The sequence below is a fragment of the Manduca sexta genome, chromosome 7 (genome assembly GCF_014839805.1).
Source record: "Manduca sexta isolate Smith_Timp_Sample1 chromosome 7, JHU_Msex_v1.0, whole genome shotgun sequence".
Classification (NCBI taxonomy): Eukaryota; Metazoa; Arthropoda; class Insecta; order Lepidoptera; family Sphingidae; genus Manduca; species Manduca sexta.
Genome location: NC_051121.1, coordinates 8,610,726 through 8,636,984, shown reverse-complemented (window position 1 = coordinate 8,636,984; position 26,259 = coordinate 8,610,726). Strand labels below are relative to the sequence as shown.

Genomic DNA, 26,259 nt, shown 5'->3' with positions numbered 1-26,259 from the left:
CGGAAAAAAAAATCTCAAGTAACGCAAAATCTATGACGAAGCATCAGTTATAATAGGTCAATTCGTATATCGGATGCAGTATTTAATAATATCAGCCCTGTGTTATATAATTTCCCACTACTATAGAGAGGGATTAGGCCTTAGTCCATCACGTTGGCCTAGCACGTATTATCAGACTGCACATACCATGAAAATTCTTATAGTTTTTCAAGTATGTAGGTTTCTTTGCAATGTTTTCCTTCACCTTTAATGCAGTGATGTAGTATTTACTAGAGGAAATTGGAATAAACAGTTCCATCTACAATAATTACAATAGTTTTAGTAAACTATTAATAATGTATATATGTTTGTATTGTATATTAGAACGTACGATAGTTTATTACGTATTAATATATAGCTACGTAAAAGAACAAAAAATCTAATATAATACGACTTTACAGTGACTCAAAAACTCCACTTGCGTTACCCTTACAATTCAATACCGCAAAACTGCTGTTTACAAAATTAAAATTAAATCCACCGTAAAAAAATCGTATTTGGAACTAATCGCGCGAAAAACGCATTGTGGCCGGACATTGTCTGAGTGCATACCCAGGTTACAAACAAACATAACTCACGAAAAGGGTTATTTACTAATTGGTATTAGAATCGCGGAAACAAGTCAATCGACGTGTATAATTCGAATTAAACGACTGTTTACAGGTTCGTACTTGCGTGGAGTTTTATTTTTTACAAACGGCCATGGCAGACGGGTTTCACACATGGGCACACTTCATGCGGACTGCGAACCCACTTTGTTAACGTCTATTTGTGTTTTACGATGTTGTGTTATGGATATTTAAATTTAGAACTATGTAGGTTAGTGATAGTGTGCTTAGGTTGGCTAAACAGAAGCTGGCGTTGCCAGGAAATAGGATGTTTTGTGAATTTAATTTAATAGAAACAAGACTGTATTTAAAAACTATATGCTTAGAAAAGGACCGCTAATCACATATCGAGATGGAACAAAACTGTTGGGAAAAAAATAAGTGAAGAATTATCTGCTCGAATTATTAAGTTATTTATAAAATTAATTATTAATGATTACTTTGTTTTGTCTTAACGTTAATTTTTGCAATCAATTAATAGACAAATGGAAAATAAGTAAGAGTAAACATTTAATTGGCTCGACCCATTGATTCTTGTTTGCGCCATCTGCACGGATGTCTTGTTAAAAACTTCCGTTTCATTTGTCGCGAAACTTCAATCCTTTACACAATAAATTTTCTTACATTTCTTTAAAAATATAGTTGTTCGACTTTTGAACCAGCGTCTTGTTAGAATTTGTCATCTGAACAAATTCCAACTCGAAGTTTAATCAATTAAAAGTGCTGTTATTTAGACATCGTATTTTTATAACAAAATAACTATAAAGAAGATACTCATTAACGTGATATTCTGTGTAATTGTAATTTAAATCACCACTTTACAATTTATTTTAGTTTACTAACCTACTAAAATACTTAACCTTAGATAATAGAAAACTTACTTTGCCAAAATTGGCGCTCTGTTTCATGTTAACCCATTTTCGACTTAATTACTTTCTCAACTTAAATTAATTATTATTGACTTCAATTAATAAGATTATATTTTTAATACACGATTTCATACTGGCAAACAAAATTAAAAAATCATTTCACATTTATAAAAATAAAATGACATTACGAAAAATACTGTCAACCACAAATCATAGACAAAAACAGAGAACGTCAATTTAAAAAAAGAACGTTCTTCGAACGTGGCGCGCTTTCTCGGTCCATCGGGCATTCCGTCATGTGCCAGTCACCGCACGGCGCAGACCACCGCGCGGCCAGCTATCGGGTTACCGTCTATCGTCTTACCTCGCCTTCCTGCCCTACGTCTAAGTTACGAGTACGCCGTTTGCCGAGCTGTCATACGCTGTGTGACAGTTGGTACGCAAGCCTGGCCGGCTTTTTGGTTTTACTTTTTCTCTCGGGTGGCCTATCGGTCTTTTTATTGAATTGTCGATGGTAGCTATGTTCTAAAATTGATTTGACATTATGTTAATATGGACCGCTTAGAGAAACATTGTCAAACGTTTACATGTTACATTAAATGCATAAAAAAATTATACTCAGGTGTTATTAATGCCTTATAACATTTGTCTCTATCTCTTGATACAAAATTGTTTAATCTTCAATATCTTCAAAGGAAAGAGAGAATATAAATAGATCATCCGTAGCACTATACCATCCGCGTATTACATTTAAAAATCTCTACCTTACAAATAGAAACTTTACGCAAAAAAACTTAACACGACCGCCACTTGTCCCTGGGTTAAAAAAACTAATGAAATCGAAAAACGGTACGGTACCTCGTATCGTTTTCATCGCACAATACGGTCTTCGTCCGAGGGCTCTTATAATTTTAATAATCAATTTATCGCACGCCCTTCCGATCGCGTGTCGTCACTGTGGCCTCGCCGCCTTTCATCGTAAACATCGTTTGTATCGTGTTCTGATATGTTTTTATTATTTAAAGACTTTTAAACAGACGCGCAATGACATGATGTAAATGATCATTGTACAGACTACAACTCCAGAGAATTGCAACTGTTTATGTCTAATTGCCACGTATTTTTAAATCAAAAGGATTGCTTCGTACATTACGGACACACCATTGTGATATTTGTAACATCTTTTTTCAAATAAACATATTTTCCTCCAGGTGTCTTCAATCAACCGTGTGCTGCGCAACCTCGCAGCGCAGAAGGAGAAGTCGAGCAACCAGCAGCCGCCTTCAGACTGCTCCACGCCGGTGTACGAGCGGCTGCGACTCCTCGGGACGCCTGGCTCCGCCCCCTCCTGGCCCCGAGCTCCGTGGCCCACGCAGATCGACACACGGACCCCTCCGTATCAGCTACACAGCCTTAGTCCGGGCCCGCAAGCCATCGGCTGTAATGGCGATATGTCTGTAATGAAGAAAAGTAAGTGGCTTTATGACGTAGTACTGGTTATATAATTAACCAAGATTAATCAAGGTCCTTAGATCCGAACAAGGCTTATGCGTATGTCCCTATACTTTATATTTTATCATCACGTAGTTAAGGGCAAGTTAGCTCACTTAAAAAAAGGCAAGCAAAAAGGCGTGCTAACCGAATTTTCGAAGGTATCTACACGAAATTTATAAAAAATTAAACATCATATTTCTACAATATTTTATCTTTACTTTGGTAGTTATCTTTTTTCACAATGTGGATATAGTGCTGTTCATTTCACAATGAAAATCCCACTAAAATTTATGATTTCATGCATCTCGTCCTAAAATACACAATTTGCAACACTATTAAATAGGCAATATACCTAATAAGGAATATTTTGGTAGTTAAAAAATGCCTAACATTTTTTTTTTATTCAAAAATACCTAAAATTTATTTAAATTATTCGTTAATCTTCCTGCTATAACTCGTACGCCGAAAATGTAAGGAACGAAATCTCAAAGCTGTTTGCTCGGGGGAAGGTTTTAATTTCACCATTTGCAACGCAAGAAGTTTATAACGGCAGCTTGGCATAAGTCTCAAATGTATAGTAATGTAAGTTTATTTAAATATTTTTTACAAGTCCGGTCAACGATGAAGTGGTTGATTGGAATCCTAAGAGATTGCCTCTGCCCATAGTCTGAAATCGTAGGTACATTACCGACTTATAATAAAGGAGGTAGAAATTTCCCGAAGCCGGAATTTAATTATTTAATTTTCGGAATCTAACTTCTGTTGTAATCGCGTTACTTCTTATTTTCATCAAAGCTGAAGACTGATTTTTCTTAAGATTCTGAGAAACACGGCACAAGCCCTGTCACTTCTTATTTCAGTTGGAGATAGCGTCATATACCTACTCTGATATAATCACTACATATCGACCAATTTGTTCGCCACAAATACTTAAATATATTTTTCGCAATACACTAACTCAATAGGAATTCATAACTAACAACGTACAATAAAATAAACCGCACATTTCGAAAAATTTCATGTAATACATTTTACAATTTCGTTCAATTAAAGCCGTCGATAGGTACCGCATCGCGTAGGCAAACCACAAATTAATAAAACCAAAAACGGCGAAACAGATACGCCGGTCACAGTCTGGCAACGCAACAAACTTTTTTTCCACCATTGTGATAGTCGATTTGCGGCGACCCCCCGAGGGGGGCTGTACCCGCCTACGGTACCGTCAAAAACATTACTCTGCCCATCCGGTTGGAAGATTTAATTTTCATTTTTATCTCAAACATCCCCCTTTGTAGTGTATCCTGTATCCAATTAGATGGCTTTGAGAATTTTTCTGGAACTCCACATAACTGCAACGTTCTTTGGACTTATGGGATTTTTAATTTTAATCCGAAATATCGTTACAAAGTGCTTGTTGGTTCGGATATTTTCCGTTTACTTTGTAAACTTATATAGAGAGAATAACCGAAAAGAGTTGGCATGAGTTACAAATATTTTGCCATATGAGTACATTTCATTACACATAAGTAGTTGCGTGGTTTGCAATATTTTTAGAATGTGCTCTTCCGAACCATAGATAATTCTGAAACTTAGATATAGAAACCGACTTATAAGCTACAATATCATTAGTAAAAACCTTATTTATATGTAGTATCGAGCAAACCATAATTTTATATCAATTTATTGAATTCACTTTAATGATAACCTGTTATAAGTAATAGATAAACATAATACACCTATTTAGTAATACAAAACCCTTAATAAAATGATAGAAATAAAAGCAGATAAACCGACGCCGCGGCGTACGGCTCGCTGAGCGTGAAAATACCGACAAATGTGTAAGCAGAGCGGAGTCGATCGCGTCTGGGAACATTTACTGTGACTTTGAGCAAACCCGGGATATTTACATTGAAAACAATTAATCTAGTACCGTATTAAACATAGCCTCACATCCTTTTAGTCATAGGCAGAACGTAACACACTTATTTTTTATTGCTTTGAATGACTAGACGATCTTGCCGTCCGCTTGATGGTAAGCGATACGGCCGCTCATAAACAGTAGAAACACCATCCAACACCTTGAATTACAAAGTATTGTATAGGCCCAGCGGAGTTGTCCTACCCTTAACCACCTTATACGTTTACGTTTTATGTAAACTTTTTTTCATATTTTAAGTCTCAACAACAACCTCTTATTCGACCCAATGTGATCCTATGATTCAAACTGGAATCAACTATTTACTCTCACAAAAAATCATTGAAATTGCTCAGGTGATTTCGGGGATTTGAGTGGACATCAAATAATTTCATACAAAAAGATCACCTGTATTGCCATTATTTACAATAACTCTTTGTTTACCTTGTTGTAATAATCAGAAATACAACAAAAAAGGTATCAGTCAAGCCGGTCGCGCCGTTCTCAAGTAATTTTAGATACATGTGGCAACTGATTTTAATTTATATAGATTTGTTCTTACATACTTAATCACCGCTAGCATAGAACCGTTGCTCTTCTGCCTAGTCCCTAACAGACACAGGCATGACCATAGGCAATAGATAATATCAAAACATACGCCCTTAATGTCTATGTACACAATAAAGATGGCGGTCGGAAGCCACGGGGCTGCGTCAAAACAATTGCCGGCCTCGGGGCTCACTTTGTAACTGTTCGCCAATTATTGTTTAGAATCAAGCTCAGTGCCTAAGCTCTTACACTCATTAACCATGCATTAGATTTATAGGTCAAAATTAATTGTAATTTACGTACAATTTACTAGAGATTTTAGGAGGGAAATGGTTTTAGAATTAATATGGAACCTAGCATTTATAGTAATTACTTACTGAGGTTCTTATTTTCAATTTTTTATTATACTTACACATTTTTTTATCCCCGTAGTGATAGCCAGAGGCATAAATTCAACCGTTTACGCAGCGCACGCGACGGAATCCCAAAAAAGAATAAATTTTCCACGTCTTTGCAATATTTCTTGTTGTTGCCCTGCTCCTATTGGTCATAGCGTAATGTTATATAGCCTATAGGCGTCCTCGGTACATGAGCTATCAAACAGTAAAATAATTTTTGAAATTGAACCAGTAGTCCCAGAGATTAACGTGTTTAAACAAACAGACTCTTCAGCTTCATATAATAGTATAGATTATATTTTTCCACTCTTCTATATAAACCTTAATTGTACCAATTCTTACACTCATCGGTGCGCGCGAGATGCTTAAAAAGGGGTTTAAAGTGTTTTCGCCACGTATAAATATACATTATATAGATAGGTGTGTCATAATTCCTAAACAAATTAATCTCAAAATGTGAAAGTTATTGAACCGTAATAAAAAAGTTATAATATAACTGGGAATATTATTAATAAAATATGTATTTTGGTTAAAACTTATTCATAAGGGATTCACTTTAGATCTTTTGTATATAAACGCTAAAACTTAAGTAAGGTTCTTACAAAGGACTTTCAAAGGATTATTTCCAGTGGTCTTCGAATCTATGAATGAAATACTCTATTTTCAACAAATATAACAAAGTTTGTATCAAAGTATGTTTAATTTTTTATTGTTGAATGACGAGACGAGCCTGATCGTCTAATGGTAAATGATACGACAGCCCAAAAACTGTAACAACCCGTATTTAGGTTTCGGTTATGATCTTACATTAAAAAAGAACTTAATTTGATGCTAACGCCAAAGTGGGTAGTTTAAAAAACTGTGATGTTCTGTTTGCTTGCGCTAAGTCAGTTAGTTCTGTTTGAGCATCGAAGACGAGTTGTGCCTAGTGAGTTATAGCCCAAATGTAAAGTTTACTATTAATATATAAATAGTGCAGTGCTAAGGGTAGATGCAATTGGAATTTTTAAGATGTGTGAAGTCTACTAATTCGCACTAGCCTAGCGTGGTGAACTAAGGCCTAATCCCATCATAGTAGTAGACGAGGTCCGTGCCCTGCAGTAGGACAGTATATAATACAGGGCTGATATTATTAAGTGTGGATAAACTGTTTTCATTTCATACAAAACAACAAAGCCAAATTAAGTATATGTATAAATACCAAATAAACCACCTCTAATAAAAACATTACCATTTAATATGTACATAAAACATGTTATCATACCACTTAAGCTCTCCGCAATGATAAGGGTAACTAATTTTATTTTCACTTCCCCTCGTGGGGTGTTTATGTCGCGGGCCCTTAATGACCACCATACATTGTGGGTTCCCACCGTCGACAATTTGCAACCGATAGTATTTTGTTAGACAAAATAATATTTAAGAAGTAAGTTGGTAGAGTATGAATTATAAATTTCATTTTTAACCGACGTCAAAAAAAGAAGAATGCTCGGAATTCAGCGTTTTTTTTAATTTGTACCTCAGAACTTAGCCTTAGAAAAATATTTTTTATTAGAAAGAATATACTTCCAAATGCCCGATAAAGGTATTTTTTTCATTGGGTCAATAGTTCAGCTTTTAAATTAAAATAATTGGAATAAGTATGTCCAAGTAAAAGAAATTGCTAATTTTGCTTTCCTTTGACTTTGTCAGTTGCGTTTTTAGAAATAAAAAACTCTTCATTTGTTTGTCATTTGAACCGATGTTAACATGAGTTTATTACGTTATAACAATTTTAAGATACTAACATTCTGATGTAGGTACTACTAACTTTAATTTGACAGCGTCTCTGTCGATATTCCATTTCAGAGCAAAACTAAATTGCATCATTACGGTGCTTAGTATTAACGAAAATCCCTCCGAGACATCTAGGTATGAAACAAAAGGACACTCTGAAAGCCCAGTTTTATCCCATTCAGGCAAAAATACGCACTAAATCACAACAATAAAAACAGATCAATGTCTTACAAAAACTGATCCCAACTTCAACAAACTTGAAGTCCAAAATAGCAGGTCAGAGCCATAAAGCCATGAGACAAACGCAAGGTCACACGACGGAAAGAATAAATCCATTATGGGGACGAAACTAAATAAAACGTACTGTATAAAGGAAAATGGCCAGACTGCCTTGATAAAACGACTGTAGACAGAGATAGCAATATACAAAAATTAACGAGTGCGAAGGAGACGCGACACCGTCTGGTCTCTCAAGATAAGCCGAAGAAAAATGTCGTGGGATATTTATTCGCGGGGTCCGTGAATAAATGGTTGTTATGGGGTTCAGTAGTAGTAAATTAGTGAGATGTACGACAGGAGACCATGTTGAATATTTATTTAGTTGCGTGAGTTATTGGTGCAAATCGGTGTTGGGTTTAGGGTGTTGCCCGCTGACGTCATTTTATAGGTTATTTTGATTGTTCACGGTGAAGTGCGTGATAATTAAATATTAAAACTTTGTGTAATTCTTAACACTTTAAAGTAATTTGGTGATTTGAAACTTCAGATAACCAATTTATTTTTACCTAGTTTTTGCTTGTAGCACCGCCCGCGTGTAATTTTTTCCGGGATAAAAGTCCCGCTTTCTATTTTCCCAGGAAATAAACTAGCCTATAACACTCAGGAGTAATGTAGCTTCCTATTTGTGAAATTAATTTCAAAATCGGTTAAGTATTTCCTGACGTTAGCGCGTTATAACAAACTTTGTAGCTTTATATATTAGTATAGATTAATTTATTAAAATCGTGGTGGTGCTGCTTTAATGTATTTATATACTGTGTTACATTCCTGTCTGCTACAAGCGAAGTCTTTATAAATTGTTAAACTAAATGACAAAAGCAGTCTTGCCTGATAGGTCTATGACTCTCTACAAACTGTAGTGAAACCACCAAGAACTTTAAATTACAAAGTTCTTCGTAGTGCTTAAACTGAAACATAGTGCAAACATCCCGTTGCTTAGTGGCAAAAATAAACAAAATTATATAGAACTCTAGCTCTATATCTTATGCGTCTTTTTAATTTTTTTTATAATAGGTAGGTTTTTTATTGTATGTATATGATAAATGATTGCATACAGTATTTTTGTTACATAAAAAAATCTCTGAAGTTCTTAACATAAAATCAAAGTTATCTTACATCATCCTAAATTACAAGCATTGTTAAAAATAACCCAACTCTTCGATAAAATGATCAGTGGCAGTAAATCTTAAGCAAACGCCAAAAGTTTCCAAAATAGAATATTCATTTGCATACGCACAGTTGTTTGCGCACTGTGGGTAGTCAGAGACCAAAACGATAACACATTTTGGCTTTTCTCCATATATGTCCTGTATGCTAAATTTCCTCGTAAATTGATCGTTATTTGGGAGAAAGGTTTGTTCTTTTCAGCTTTATACAAGGTTGTAAATCAAACCACATACTTGTCATCTTAAAATTAGTGCTTTACAATTAATTACTTTAACCGTTAATGTAAAATGTTAACGAAAGTTTCGAACAAAATAAGTATCAAGTGGCAGTTCTCTCATATGTGAGACTCCGTCTAGGTAGGTACCACTGCAATGTCTACTTCTGCCGCAGCAATATGTACCCACCGTTGTGTTCCGATTTTGAAGAATATTGTAGCCAGAGTAACTACTGGACATAATAAAACTTAACATCTCATGTCTTAGAGATGTCACGGAATACCAATTACCAAACAATACTTATAATTCTAGGTGCTGGATGGTGTTTCTACTGTTTATGGACGGTCGTATCGTCAAGGTGTTGGATGGTATTTCTATATAGGCGATATAGGCGGTGGTATCGCTTACCATCAGGCGAACGGCAAGCTCGTCTCGTCATTCAAAGCAATAAAAAAAGGGTAGTCTAGAAATGTGCTAAACATAGTGACGTTTACTTCTAACAAAGCTGTTCCTTTGCTCTCCATACAAAACCATTTACATGGTATTACAGCCGCATAGGTAACAAATTAGCGCGTGTATAATTACTCGTATAGAGGGGACGTTTGGAAATCGCCCTTTACGGAGCATTTTCATGTTTTATAATCGTGTTTCATGCGTTATTGGCCGGCGGTAAACCCTTTGTGAACCCCGCACGCTCATCCACGGTGCGCGCTTTATAAACTCCTGTAATTACATGAGGGTGGGCTGGTCTGTAACGTAGGAGTTTAATTACAGTCTGCTACCACTGTGTGGTATTTTTATAGTATACGAAAGTTAGGATATTGTTTTTTTTTTACCAATATAAAGTGAAATGGCTAGCGCTTTTTGTGCAAGTTTGAAGAAAGATGGACCGGCCAATTCCATAAAACGCTTTGTAATTCAAAGTTCTGAGCGGTCATGAGGTATCAAATAGAATTAATACAATTAGGTTATACAGTTGCAGAACTAAAATAAGAGAAGGTTTATCTGTTTTAAAGATATGTCTGCCTCATGTACGGATATATTGAAAGACCAAAAGGTGGACAAAATGTTAGAAGCGGCTCACAGCTGAAAACTGCACAAGCTCTATAAAACGTCTAGCAGGTCTATCTTCAGCAATTCCATTTGAATATTTAAAACACAAAAAATCGCAACAACCATAGACACAAACAGAAAAACTTAACCGTCCATTCGTAATTCAAAAACATTCCATTTTTAAATACCTTCAAAGAGAATTAAACCGTTTTTTCACCAATCGACGCACCGTGCTCATCCGAACACACATTACAGAAGGGTTATACGTAATGAAGGCGGATTTAATTGCTATTTTACTCGCGTGTATGCCTCCGTCCGGGGGTTGTAGGGACCGGGCCTCTTTCATCCTGTTTCGGGATTTACCGCGCAACAGGAACGGTTAGGTACTAATCGCTCGTGAAGCGTAGGCGTAGCGCTGTCTGTTAAAGGATTAATAAGCGGTCTGTTTGGAATAATATGTGAGCGAAAACTTTATGATGTATGATGATGTAAAAATTATTTAAGGGTTTGGTATCGATTCATAAGGTAAGGCTGTTATTTTATTTTTGCAATACCCTTTTGGATAAAATATCGGAGTATTCGTTTTAATCCCCTATACTTTTAATTTATTTAGGAAAACTTAAGAGAGAGTTTGAATTCAGACGATATACTTAATATATAAAATAGTTGAAGTACTTCATTATAAAACAATCAGAGGTTAAGAGACAGATAGAGTAGGATTATGGAGAAGCGGGTAATTTTTTTTTATCGACCACCAACTAGTACTCCATGACAGCAATAAATTAAAACATAATATTGTATATTAGCCTAGCCAAATGCCATTGTCATTATAGTTGAAGATGGCATACAAATTATATATAACGTAAAATATTATAACTGACTTTGTGATATGTTATTAAAATACTGCGGAAATCAAAAATAATTTAATTAAAATGAATCAATTAAATTGTTACAACTAACTTTTTTAATGACTAGTATATTTACAGTTGACAAGGCTCAAAATTAAATATTCTTTTTATGAGATTCGAAATTTAAAATGAATGTATATATTTTTGAAAATGTATATTGGTTTCATTATAATTATAAATATAATTAACCAAAAAACATTACACAATTAACATTACATATCTTAAACGTACCAAAATAGAAGAGCATTTAGGTAGCAAGCATACATCTAAACGTCCCGATAGATCAAAGGACGCCGCGCCGCCGCCGTCGCGCTTTGAACCAACCGACATGCCGTGTACTCATATATACATACACTACGTAGTACGTGCTGTATGCTTGTTTTGTTAGTTAATTTATATAATCATAAAAGGTATAGACAGGGTTATACCATAAAGTATCAAGACGAGTTAGAGTACGAAATGCAAAATTAAGTCTTGTACTAGAGATTACCGGAGCCTATAGTCATCAATAGTTGTGAAATTTGATGCTTTAGTTCAAGTGAAGGACTTACCTGTTTTGTGTTATACCATAAAGTATCAAGACGAGTTAGAGTACGAAATGCAAAATTTGGTCTTTTAATAGAATACTGGAGCCCACAGACAACAGCTGTGAATTTTGATGGATGAGTTCAAGTGAAGAACTTACCTGTTTTATCTGCCTTATTTGTTTTGTGTAACATAACGAAGTCCAGAGGAATGGCCGGATTTTTAACGGATAGTTAGTGATAGTTAGTACTCTATGTATAAGTATGTGTGATCGAAGAAAGCCCGGTTCCTAACAAGGTCCATTATACATGTTTTTTGTATTTCTTTTGTGCCGTAGTATGTAAATTTGTTTTATTTCTTTTTTTATATTTTTTTTATGCTTTATCATTATTTTCTGAAAGATTACGTTTGGGACAAATTCATCGGATTATGATTATTAAATCGTTAATATAAAAGACTTTGGCAAAATTAAATCAATTTTAGATAAAAATATCTACTTCATAATAATATGGCAAATGGGTAAGTTTTGTTTTTGGAGTGTGTTATACAGTTCTGTAGGTTCGATTGCACTTGAAAGCGTTATTTTTTATTAAATTCATGTGATATAAACAGTGAATATCTAGAATGATTATAATCAAAGTGTCAGGATTATTTTTCTTATATTGTATTGTGTGGTAACTCTGAAGAATGTAACTAGTTAATATAATTGTTATATTAGGTATCACATCACATGAATGGCGAATGATCCTATTTCTATAGCTCAAAGATATCTCTTATATTTCAATAATTCCTATTCAGACCCAAATATTTTTTTAGTAATGTATTTTAGATAAAATCATTAAAATACATAAAAGATATAATAATATTTATATAAGTTAGGTATCCAAGCATAAAAGATAATTAAATATACATTCCCTAGAAACACCTAAAGAGTGCAAAAAATACTGGCATACATGCATGTTGCTATAAAAAAAAATCTAAATAAACGTTCCATAATCGAATAGTTACGTAAAAAAAACATTCGACCACTTGAAGGCAACAAGACAAATATAAGCCGCATTGTTTAGTAAAAAAGGTCGGGGCGTGGGCGGGCACCTCGCGCGCGTTAGTGCCGCCCCAGCGCTCCTCCCACGATAAACACGTATGTCAACCTTGTACACAACACTTCCACATTGCTAAAATCAATAGGCATAGATGATTGCGGCTGTATTCTTTAGTACCTTTGCCTCTACTTTGAGGAATTATAAAGTTTATGGTAATTTTTGAATTGAGAATATCCATTTACATTAAAATTTGATGTAAAATGAGTTTTTTGCAAAGCGTTTTTAGAAACTACTGAATCGAAATCGGGCACACTGCATCGAAACTAAAAAAAAATACTTCTAATTATAATAAATGCCTCTAACTACTAAGGGATATATAATAATCGTTTCTCAGTACCACAAATCCAAGAAAATATGTATTAAATTATTGACTGTTACATAATTGATTTTATATATTTTAAGTTTTTTTGTCCTACACCCGTACTAAAATAATTCAATACTAACGATCATAATAAGAATCTGTTTACTACTTAACGGTCAATTCGAAACTGTCGCTTAGATTGCCAAGAACACAAAAAGCAGAACACTCAACTATATGTTCGGTATGGGTATGGTGCTTATATTTTTGATTAGGTTTTGCTCGCAGTACTTACCACCCGCGTTCAAATATATTTCGAAATATGAGTATTTTTTTTTATTTTCCCAAGACAATAAGTAGTCTATGCGTATTTATATTAATTAAGGTGGTCTAAATATCTGTATGCCTTTCATTCAAAACCGTACAGCTTTTCTGCATTTATTCTACTATAATTTCGTATAGATACATAGGTAGGTTTAAAGATAAAATTCTAAATTGCTTAAGTACCACCATATTAATCATATTTTAATTAAATACATAAAAATAACTCGTAAATTATACGCTTCACGATAATTATCATTTAATTTGAGATGCTTTGAGCACTCGAGCGTCATGGCAAGCATTTTACACAGACTTACCAAATGTTTACTGGTAAAGTAAAAGATGATAGTTACCTACACTTTATGCGTTAGGTTAAAAAAACAAATTAATATAATAAGATTGGTTATTAGTTTTGTGTAACATTAATTTTACACTGGTGGTAGGTCTCTCATATGTGAGAGTCCGCCTGGTTAGGTACCACCGCAATGTCTATTTTTACCACTAAGCAGCAGTGTGTAGTCGCTGTTGTGTTCCGGTTTGAAGGACATTGTAGCGCAGTGTAACTACTGGACATAATAAGACTTAACATCTCATGTCTCAGGATGGCGAACGCAATGGAATACCAAACGATACTTAGTAATTTAATCTGTTGGATGGTGTTTCTACTGTTTATATGCTCATATCGCTTACTATAAGACGAACCGCAAGCTCGTCTCGTCATTCAAAGCAAGAAAAAATACATTAAATAAAAAGCTTCTCCGTTTGATTAACATGTAAATAATATTATTATCCAGAATTCGGAATTTATTTAAGGTTTTTTTCTACTGTTATGGTTAAGTTATAGGTACCTAAAAATGAATATCATGATATATCAAACTACTATAATCTATGTAATTTCCTATTTTTCTAAAGATATTATATTCAAAGACAATATTTATACGCTACTATAAATATCAATAAATTTTAGAATATGCAACTATAAAATTGTCATAATATAAAGGAAAGTTCACGTTTACAAGTGCTGCGTATGAACTTTGAATGAATAAAGATAAATCGCGAGTCTCGTCACGCGCCGGCCATTTTGTCGCAAAACGGCGGGAAAAGGAGAGGCGACGCTCTACCGCGCACAGGTGTACCCCAACACCGATATGAATAAGAACGCTTTTGAAATAAATTTAGTAAGCATAGACAATTCCATTTTTGAATTTTTGAACTGACATTGGAGTTGACCGGCATGCTAATGAGTTCTGAAACTCAAAATCATTATAGGAATATCAAAATCGTTGACTCAATCTTTCTAAATACTATGCTGTATTGTGTAGCATATCCCTTGGGTCAACAGACTGCAGACCTCTAGTTTGAGTTCACACTAATCCCATTACCTAATTAATTACGTCTAAGGACTGTATAAATAAGTATATCCCATCTTTGAGTAAAATTTCAGGTAAACATTTAATGTATTGAACTACTTAATAAATCAAGCTTAAGTTGTGATTTAAGAACTCGTTCTCAGTTGAGTCGACGCAGTTACATAAACAAGTCAGCTGTCAAAATCTGTCACCTATTGTGACTTAAAACGTCATTAGATGTGCTGTAAATATGAGTTTATAGAATAGCGCCTATCTTAAGATGTCAACCTTAGTTTGATACCGTCTCATCTGATATCGCACTTGAGAGCTTAACTAAGCTGTATTTATTAATACGGTGCTAAAAATACAGTGTTTAATACCTCGATATTACAATGTCTTGATCTTAATTATCTTCCAAAAATGTACTGCGTTAAATATGTGTCTTCATTAATCAAACTTAATCACAGTAAATTCAATAATTAAAAAAAAAAACCCTTTGATTTTGAGTGGCTTTATAAAACCTAAGTGATTCTTATTATGCCACTCTTTTTCGTCCACTTGGCTGCCCATCCTTGAGGTGCTTTTTTCGAACTAATCTAGTCCAATATTCTTCATAGGTCGTCAACGAATACAGATAGATAAGTAGTGTTATACTAACGCATGAATTGTTTCACTATGGTAGTTGTAGCGTATTTGTCTGAGCTAACTTGAGGTCTAGGGTTCATCTATATATTGAACTTGATCAAATAAATTGTTTTCGATTAAATTAACGCACAAAATCTGCTATGAATTCTAATTTTATTACCTTTGACTAAATATAACATCGTAAGATGATAAATTCGGTAACCTGTGTGTGCGCTAATAGCTTCTTCACACTTTATCGTCAGAGATACCTATTACACGTATGTACGGAATAAGAAATATTATATGAGTCAGCATTAATATCATATAATTAAAGTTCTTCCTCTCATACTTATTATAAGAATCAACAACAAATAAATCATCACAGTCATAGACTACACATCCACCCATTGGTCCGTTATAATGGACTGTCAGAAATCATATTAAATTGATAGGTAAGCAGGCGGGCAGGAATATTCCGCAAATACCTACACTATTATCAAGATATTTCACATAGCGGAACAAAACACGTCCCCACTAGGAAGGCACGGGGGAATCGCGCCAAATGGAATACACGACGTGACGACATTTTTGCGATAAGCAACACCGCACGTTTTGTTTATGGTTTCATCGCCATCTTGAATGTTGCCACTAAAACACGCTTTCTCAGTCTTTATTAAAAAGGTATTTAGGTGTATTGTCAATATTTGTTTAGTTAAATTGTTTTGCGATTCATTTTCATTGAGTTTATAACGATTGGTTGAGTTTTATCCATGAAATCGTTAGGACTATGTTAGCAACTCATTTTGTGCTTACTAATGTTAATAATGCTAAGTGTTTCTAGGTTTCCTTTCACATAGCAATGAAGTAACGAAGCGAACGTATCTTGAGATACGAACATAACCCATATAGTATTTCTATACCATGTATATTAGTCGTGTATTATATTTTTTGCAACATTCTTGTAGACATTTTTTCCGAGACTTATGCTGACGATACGGCTCCAAAACCTTATATTAATATAATATCATTAATTAATGTCAACGTTAATTACATTATTATAATAAATAATTAAGTCATGATTTTGGCGTCACCATATTACGGAAATTAAAACGGATATAGAGAAAAAATCAGCGAACCCTTGTTAAGTTGACTGGTTTCGTTAATTCGCAGAACAAAACATGTGCAGACGTTGAGTGACAGTGAATAGAGATAAATAGAGATACAGAGCGGTGTCTATTATCTGATATACATCTAGCGGCTTCAGCGCGAATAGGGTTGTCGCGACGCGGTTTTAAATCGTATTTATATTATACTCGCTTTTGCTAGCGGTTTCACGAGCGTGAAAGAGTTTTCCTGGGATAGAATTAAGTGGGTTATGTCATTCTTGGGTCTCAAACTATCTCCATACCAAACCTCAGCGAAATCGGTTCGGTGGTTTTTAAGTTTATCGCATTCGGACAGACAAAAACGAACTATACTTAAGTAAAAATAGCGGTCTTATTGCTTTAAGCAATATCTTCTAGAAAACTATAGGATAAATGTAAGGAAAAGAGGAAGAAAAGGCATAGAATTAATGAAAAAAATAAGACAAAAATATAGTAAAAGAGTATTACAATAAGGCATAGTTATTAAACTGCTAGCACCAGCACTGGAATTATATCAACACTGGCTGAAGAAAACATCAATATTTCGTATGACAACCCTACTGGGGAGAACACACCTTCATGAAACATTAATGCCGCGTTGACAGATGGGCGCCCGATACAAAATTACATTTTACCGTTGACGAAATACATTTTCATTGGACGGTGCGATACATTTTGGACAGTTACGGCTCTATGACATAAGCTCATACCAGCTTTCGCAACAGAGTATGTATGGATGTTAACATTTTAAAGATTATATGTATCTTGGAAGATCTGTATTGATCAATGTGCAGCTGAAACTGCTGGGTCTAAAAGCATAATTTTTTTAACAAATGTCCCTTGTATGTCATATGTGAACACTTAGAAGGGTTTTTTTAAACATCCCCTAAATAGTAGAAAAAGAGCGATGAATTTCTGTATAAAAATCCAAAAATATTAAACTTGTTTTGAAAATTCCTTTTATTAATAGGAAGCTACATTACATTACTATGTTAGGAAAGAGCGATAAATGCGTAAGTTTGTAAAATTTTTGGATATTTTATAGGACTGATAGTAGGTTCCTCATATGTGAGAATCCGCCTGAGTAGGTACCACCGCAATGTCTATTTCTGCCGCCAAGCAGCAGTAGTCACTGTTGCGTTCCGGTTTAATGACATTGTAGACGGTAACTACTGGACATAATGAGACTGAACATCTCATGTGTCAGGATGGTGAGCGCAGTGGAATACCAAACAATACTTTATAATTTAAGGGTTGAAAGGTGTTTTGCACTGTTTATGGGCGGTCGGGTAAACCATGTCCTAGATTAACACATACGCTATTTATCCCGCTAATTTGTTGCCATGGGATTTTTTTATCCATTTATCGAGGGGACTATATCACATCATGCTGTGACCAATAGGAGCGGAAAGTAAATCAAAAATGTTAAAACGGGAAACTTATGCCTTTTAAGTGGTTCGGTTACGTACACTGAACGGACTTGATCCTCGTAAAAAGATCTAAAAAATATACAAAATCGTCCGCCGCATGTGTCTGTGTCTGGGCGTGATAAACTAAACAATACCCAACAGATTTCGATGAAATTTGGTATGGAGATAGTTTGAGACCCTGGAAAGGATTTAGGCTACTCTTTATCCCAGCAAAAATATAGCGAACATTTTATCAGGGAAATTAAAAAAAAGCTAGTGTGAAATAAAAAAAATCGACGAGTCTTCAAGGTTTCTATTTTAGAATTTATTTGATAAGTTGAATTCTTTTCGTTTATCTATTCTACAATATAAGTTAAAATATGAAATATATTTATCATCCATTCATATGAAATGTTGTCATTCAACACAATAACAATTTTCTTATTAAGATTTTATTAAACCGACGTCAGGAAACCGCAACTGGTTAGCTTTAAGATTTGCGCATATTTTTCTGAATTAAAGAGACATGTTATAGAATATATTCTTGTTCCGCTTTGCTAAATTATTTAGATCAGATTTTAAACCTTATGTCTTAGAGTAAAGAGAACAATTCAATTTCATGCAAAACCTTATAATTAAATGTTACTATGATTAAAATAATATCGATTTTAAATATTGGATAGATATCGATTCGTAACCATCGTAGCACTAGTCAGCGCAAACTAATGAGTTAATGGTGAAATAATTTTAAAAGTGTTATATAATCAAGTGGATTTACATCGGTTGGGAGTGAACGTTCCCGGGACGCTCACGGGAGGCGCTGTAAAAACACTCCGCGTCGCGTCCCTCCGCGCGGCGCTACCACGAGAACTCACTAACACACTACATTTTTATTTGGAAATAGATCGTGAAATAGTTTATTAATTTCCATCGATTTGCTACAGTGCTACAGAACTACGCCGTAGCTGTTTCGTAGACACTGCCTATAAATGTGTAGTATACACATTTGCCTAATTATTTTAAAATAGGCGTAGTCTATGAACTACACCTTGAAACTAATTGTAAATCATGGAAATATTAATCCTCATTAAACCATTCAAACAGGTATCAGAAAGTAAAGTGCAGCGCGGCACTCCATTATTGGCGGTACATTTTTAAGCTCGCGATAACGGTATCGCTGGCAGGGTTACGTGGTAGGCCGGGCGGCGTTATCGTCAGTTTCTACATGAACGCGCCCGTTACGGTGCCCCCCCCCCCCCCCGCCGCCGCCCGCCTGCAGACCCCACGGCCCAGCGGGACCCTCCCTGTTAGACGCCGACTGAGAGATTTTGACACTTATAATTTATTCGCCTGTACGACTTAGTCTATCTGCATAAGTGACAAGTTTGGGTATTTACGTTCGTGTTTGTGTTGGTTATTCTAGTGAAATAAGAAAATCAATAAATGGTACAAAGAATTATATTTATTGGGTGATACTCCGTCTATATTTGCTGCCAATCAGTTCTTTAAAAGAAGAAGAAGTCTTAGGGTTAATTTTTCAATCCTCACATATTTATCCATTAAATAAATTATAATCGGACTGAATATAAAAGTGAGGCAGTTCGACAACTTTATAGATTCAACGGTCATTTATAATTTATTTATGTTGTACTTTAACGTACGCATAGATGTTATCTGATGATGGAAAATCAACCCTACCCCAAAAAAAATAATACATACAGTTTTTTGACATCAAAACATATAGAAAACAAAATTGGATGCTACTAAAGTTCGGCAAACAACCTTCAATCACAATCACCCATTATACGTAAATGAGCCTTTAGTACGTGTTTATTAAAACCATATTCCTAACACTTTATTGAATCTGACACGACGCCTACGTATCGATCGACCTCTGTTTCATGAGTGAATAATTTACGTCTACATGTTATTGAATCTATTATGTTATTAATGTAGGTCTCAATCAAGACGTCTTGAAGCCGAATAGGTACCATAAATTCCTGTGAATCCTGCCGAGGTTGGAGATTGTCCACCTACATTTTGAATATGGCTATGCCTAAATCATGTTAGTGGTTTGTCCGTTTACGTTCGATATTGTTTACTTTTATGTCTTAAAGATCATTATCTCGGATTTGAATTTAATATAATTTAGTGATTCTGTTTTTATTATATCAGAAATTAATGTCGCGTCCGTATTTTAATATAAGTGTACAAGAAAAGCAAGCTAAGATCTAGATATCAAGCGACGCAACTGCTTTAAGTGCTTAATCAGTTGCAAGATAAAATCTTTAAATAACACTACATGGCATCCTACATGCTTGTCATACTTAAACGTTACAATTATAGCATGTTCAGCGTTGCTAAGAAAGTAAAGTATCCAATATAGAGTAATCCTATTGACATTAAACAAAATACTAAGGTACAATGAAACAAAGATATAACTGACCTTTATTTCATTTATTATTAATTTAAAATGAAAATGAATATAAGCTTTATTGAACTTATTTTAAATGCCATCAATATCACTCATATGAAATGTCATCAAAATAAAATATTTTTCAAAGATCAAAAACGCACCGTCAGCGCTGCGAGGGTAGCTATAGGAGCGGAGAGCTCCGCCGGATTACAAAAGCGGACACACCGCGAAATAATTTACTTATATACCTAGCACTTATGTAGATAAGTTGAAATAAAATGTGCCGGCGTGGATTTGAAGTGCAGTTCAGGGTTCGATTTCGGGGATGGACTATAAGGTTCGCTTTCTATTAATTTTGATTTGTGCCTAATATAACATAGGGCCGTATTAATACACTCAGTATCGCCCTGAAGTTATCAAGATACAGTCAGTATCTTAATATCGTTACTGTTAAATAAACAAATATGATCAACATCTCAAATATCTTAAGTCATAGCATAGGACGGATTTTGATGGCTGAATTTTGTTAATTAAACAGCGACAACTATGTTGACTACAGGCGTCTAAATGGCAGCTCAAGTCTTTAATGGCTACTTAAGATCATACTCAAAGGTGAGATCGGTTTATTAATGCGACCTTTACTGCCTATCGAATTATAGAAATAATTTTTAGATATTCTGAAATTAGGAATAAGATTTTTTTCGTTTATTATGGATTTCAATCTAATCCTTGCATTGTATTTGTGTTTGTCGGTTCAAGGATGTATTAGCTGAGTTCATTTAATGTCTATAAGATTAGTGGTTTTTCTTTTAGTAGTGTAAGATACTTGCAGAATATATTATACTTATTCCATGAATATTAAGAAAAGATAAGGAAAAGAATCCATTTCTACTTACAAGGCTGGCAACTATCGATAATAATAATAATACGGATTTTTTTAAATGGCAGTGATCATTTTAATAGGCAACACTCTTTTTATATACCTACGGGCAAGGCAGTGACCCCATAGCGCCTGATGGTCAGTGGAGTGACATCCAATAGAATGTTGACTGACGAGAGATGATTACCCCTCATCAGTCAACACAATTATGCCGGCCTGTTGGAACTGTATATACACAAGCTAATCGCGGAACGCGACGCACTAACGTGGCCCACTAGGGCGGGTTTTAACACCTTGTGTACGGTGGTCGCTATCCGGGCGGATATAAAATATATCCTACCACCAGCAATGCCACCACAACCAGCCACCTACTTGTTTGTTTTTTACTTATTGAATAAGTTGAAGAAAGCATAGTGGCTCTTTACAGATCTATTTTAGATCGTTGCACTATGGACGGTAAAAAACATAGTTAAAAATTTGGTGTAAAATAAAACACGAATTTTCCTTTGATAACGGTACTTTATAAAATGCCTAAATAATATAGCCTAGTCGATGTCAAATTATACTTACCTGTATAGATTGAGACCAACTTAATGCCTATTTTATAATGCATCCACTTATACAGTATGTAACCATTTATGTACAAACGCATGAAAACAACGCACCCTTCCATTCAGACAAAAGACAAAGCCACGCCGCGCTTAGAAACATTCTAATCAAATTCCACAAGATTATATCACAAATAAATTATGACTCTAATAATTCAAACGGAAAGTTTTAATCAGGAAATTCACAATAGCCAAAATGGGTGCCGGTAAATCGCCAAGTATAACTAGATTAAAATCCACAAGTCGTATAAATCCAGCGGTTATCGAGCGCCTGTTTGCTGAATTACGGTGCTTGTTCACTTGCCGTAAATTTGTGGTGTAAGACTGCGATCGAACTCTGCAAAGTTAAGAGTAACTCTTTAGAACGAGATCGACTTTGATTTTTGTTCGCAAATTGATTTATGTTACATCTTTACTGTGGGATTAAAGTTGGGTAGGGTTCGCGTGACTGTTGTCTTATTAAGCTAGATTTGCTAGCGTATTGCATTATGCCAATTATTACTTTCTTAGTTCAGTATTGTAATGCACTGTTTCCTACATGCGGCTTATCACTTATGTTGTAACTTATATTATGGCAACCCAAGACACAAGCGTGGCTTAGTTTGAGTGTCTTTTGCGATTGTAGATATACTCATATGGTTTGTATTTGAAATAAATTTGAAATTCGAATATAATGAGATACTTTCTCTGTATTTGTGGAAACCATGAGCAATCATTTCTTATGTTTACGCCAATGTTAGATATTGAAATAACACTTTACCAGATTTATCGCGGTTTTTTTATTATTATTTGCTCCTGACGTTTCGAAGAATGCAGCCTTCGGTGTCACAGGGCGGACTGAGATGTTCGTTCGAAAAGTCCAAGTTATAATATCTACCTACATTTAACAATTATACCAAATTTAAAATTGTAACTATTATTTGAAATTTAGCTAACGCACGAAAAATACTTGACTATTCTCAAGTATTACTTTCTTTTATTATGCACCTGCCTCCATCCTGTCTACACCACCCAAAAGACTGGGAGAGAATGCCCATGGCATGTCCGCCAGTATACCATGTGTACAAAATAAAATAAAATAAATTAAATATGATTTATTTAATATCAATCCTTCTTTTCCACAGCCGACGAGCCTCTAGAGGGACTGGAAGGACTGCACTCAGACGAGACCGGGTCAGGCGACAACTCCAACGCGGGCTCCAGCGGCGCTGACGACGACGCCGCACGACTCCGGCTCAAACGCAAACTTCAGAGGAACCGCACCAGCTTCACCAACGAACAGATTGACAGTCTTGAGAGAGGTAGGTTTTAAAAGAACGTAGATTCTCATTTATAGATGGCAGGAAAAAATGTCAGCAACATATCATATTATTAAGCTCCAGTTCTAAGTAATATATTTTGATAATCAATTTCAGGACTAACCTTCACCGCACGTTCATACTGATGAGTAGGTAATATCGCTTTAGTGAATGATCCAAAATAATAGAAAGTGACACGTTATTATCAAAATAACAAAAAGTTTAAGCCTTTACCCAACAGTTTGACACTAATAGCAATAAAATATCTTAATTTATCACATTAATAACCGCGCCATTTACGTTAGTTGTTGGACTTTTTGAGTTATAGTTGTAACTTCTAGTGCTGTAATGTTTATGATGTTTTCAGAATTCGAAAGGACACATTACCCAGACGTGTTTGCTCGCGAACGACTCGCAGCTAAGATAGGACTACCAGAGGCTAGAATACAGGTAAGCTTCTGTATTTTATATTGATCGGTTTGTGTCTTTTAGAAACTTTGTCTGACGCATTTTAAATAAAGACTATAGTAATTAAAATATACAACTACCACATTTATCAACAATTTACTTAAAATCACATTTAGAGCAATGCTACGTTTCTTTGGCATTTCAGTAGTGATGTGGTTTGTGAATACTCATTACGCCATCTAGCGGATTATTTCGACAACAGAGAACTGACAATTATAGCCTGACCGGGCAAATGTAAAGCCTCGCATTGTGGTAAAATATGGAACTGATTTTATTGCACTCACAACGTTAACTTCAAAAAAAATACATAAGTTTAAAGTTTTTAAAAATTATTATACTAAGCTTTATGACGAAAAAGCATAAGTGTCATCCCTAAAGCAGGTGTTTTTTTTCCTGACCAGGTTATACAATATATTGTTTTGTATGAAATTAAACTGCGCTGAAATCTTTTGGATATAAAATTATTGGCAATAGTAATGCCATCATTTAATTACATAACAGACCCGAATTCAGTATGGTCAAAGGGGACTCTTAATCCCTAGCCTTATTTTCAAATAATTATTCACTAGAATGAGTATTATCTCACAGCTTTTAAATGAACAGTTCCTTTAAAACATATTGACCTAGATATGAATAAATATCTCATCTTATCCGTTATTGCCTCATCAAATAACCCTTGGCACTAGTAACTAAACTTACTCTCTGGGCTATAACGCTACAGTATAGTGTGTAAGTAGATAGCGCGTAGATACCGCGCGTTGTGTTAACCTAACCCGACGTTAAGGTGTGGTTCTCGAATCGGCGCGCGAAGTGGCGGCGCGAGGAGAAGATCCGCTCGCAGCGCCGCAGCCCCGAGTGCGGCTACGCGCCGCCCGCGCCGCACGCCGCGCACCCCGCGCACCCCGCACACCCCGCGCCCGCGCCGCTCGCCGCGCAGGCGCACGCCGCGCACCCCGCGCACTCCGCGCACCAGCCCTACCAGCCGCCGCTCAATGTTGATACTTATAGGTAACGACTTTCAGCTATTAATATACATTTAACAGATCTAATTATGTGCTAGAAGCTTACCAAACAAAAATAAATTTCTTCTCAGCCCCCTGACACCAATGGGATACGGAGGTGGCATGGTCACAGAGCCGCCGGTATGCGAGGGCACGGATTCAGAGCTGTGCAAAGGGGGATTCTTGGGCTACCCTCGCTACGAACTAGGGTACAGACAACCAACACATCCGTACGTCAACCACCATGGATACCAGCACGAACCATCCTCTCCACCACCAGGTAATAAATCTCTTATGCACATTTACACCATTAGCTTTAGAGGTAACAAGTTTTTTTCAATATCACCATATTCTCATATGCAACATTCCTCCTGTGCTTGCTCTACCATGACTTGTATTGAGTCATTAAATAATTACGTTTTCTATTTTACAGAACTTGGCGGTCTACTCGGCGCAGGCGTGTCCGTGCCCTTGGCAGTGCCAGGACAGGACTCTCAGCAGTATTGGTCTCGCCTCCAGTGACCCTGGTGGAACTAGCCTCTCACGTTCAATTTCAACCCGCTGTCTATTACACTACAAATTAATAATTTATTCTCAACTGTCCAAATAGTAGCAAAAAGTATTAGTCGTCTGTTTGTAGACTTTAGATTATTTTATAAAACTTGTAAGGACTGCGGCGTAATGAAATACGTATATTGTGCTGATCAATCTTAGTGTTAACGTTTTTTTAACCATTATTTTCGCCTAGATTTTTTGGTGCTTAGATGATCAAGTGTCGAGAAATAACTATGACTGTATCTTTACTTACGTTGTCAGCTAGTGAAACGTTGGATTAAACATTGGTAATGATACCAATAGTACCAAATATTTTTGGGTAATGTGGGTGTTGACCCCCCACGATCGCACTCAAATTCACACCTGGAGAACAATGGGTAGCTCCATTGTAAATACGTATAGTATAAAGAATCAACATATCCGTTAGTTGCCACAAATCACGACTACGAGCACAAAAATAGGCTCAAATTGTATTTAAATAGTCTAGGATATTTCATTAACAAAAATCTTAGATTTTTCTACCAAAATAGCAAGATGCATATAATGTATCATCTCAACGGTGTAATCTAAGTGTTAAAGCATTCATAAAAGTAGTTTTAAGACTGTATATTGTTGTAAATGCCAAGAAAACTTTTTAAATTAATGCGAATTCGTTGTTGTGTAAGTAATTAGCTATAAAAATAAATAAGTGCATAATGATGAAATGTATGTTTGAGGTAGGACATGCATAAAAATAAGATCAAATGCAAGTCAAAAGTGGTTTTCGTAAGAATATATTTTGTCTTATTGTAAAATATTCACAACCAAAATTAGTCCCATGTAGATGGCATCAGTGACATAGCTGTTATGATTGAAGTATTCACATGAATATAAAACAAATTTGTTTTCATGACAACATAAAGGCAAAATTTAACATAAATCGATAATCTTAACTATAGTGCAATCGATTTATCTAAACGTAGATATAATTGCGCAAAGTATTCCATGCT

At 35.3% G+C, this 26,259-nt stretch overlaps 1 protein-coding gene across 1 annotated transcript in view; it reads left to right on the top strand.

Annotated features, from left to right (window-relative positions):
* LOC115446861 (paired box protein Pax-6) overlaps window positions 1-26,256 on the top strand; it is a 64,916-nt gene extending 38,660 nt beyond the window's left edge. Inside the window, exons 5-10 of the mRNA XM_037447554.1 lie at window positions 2,728-2,986; window positions 23,073-23,249; window positions 23,614-23,696; window positions 24,499-24,722; window positions 24,808-24,995; window positions 25,149-26,256. Coding sequence (XP_037303451.1) covers window positions 2,728-2,986; window positions 23,073-23,249; window positions 23,614-23,696; window positions 24,499-24,722; window positions 24,808-24,995; window positions 25,149-25,237 — 1,020 coding nt within the window. The 3' untranslated portion in view covers window positions 25,238-26,256. The remainder of the gene's footprint in view (window positions 1-2,727; window positions 2,987-23,072; window positions 23,250-23,613; window positions 23,697-24,498; window positions 24,723-24,807; window positions 24,996-25,148) is intronic.
* Window positions 26,257-26,259: the final 3 nt, after the last annotated feature.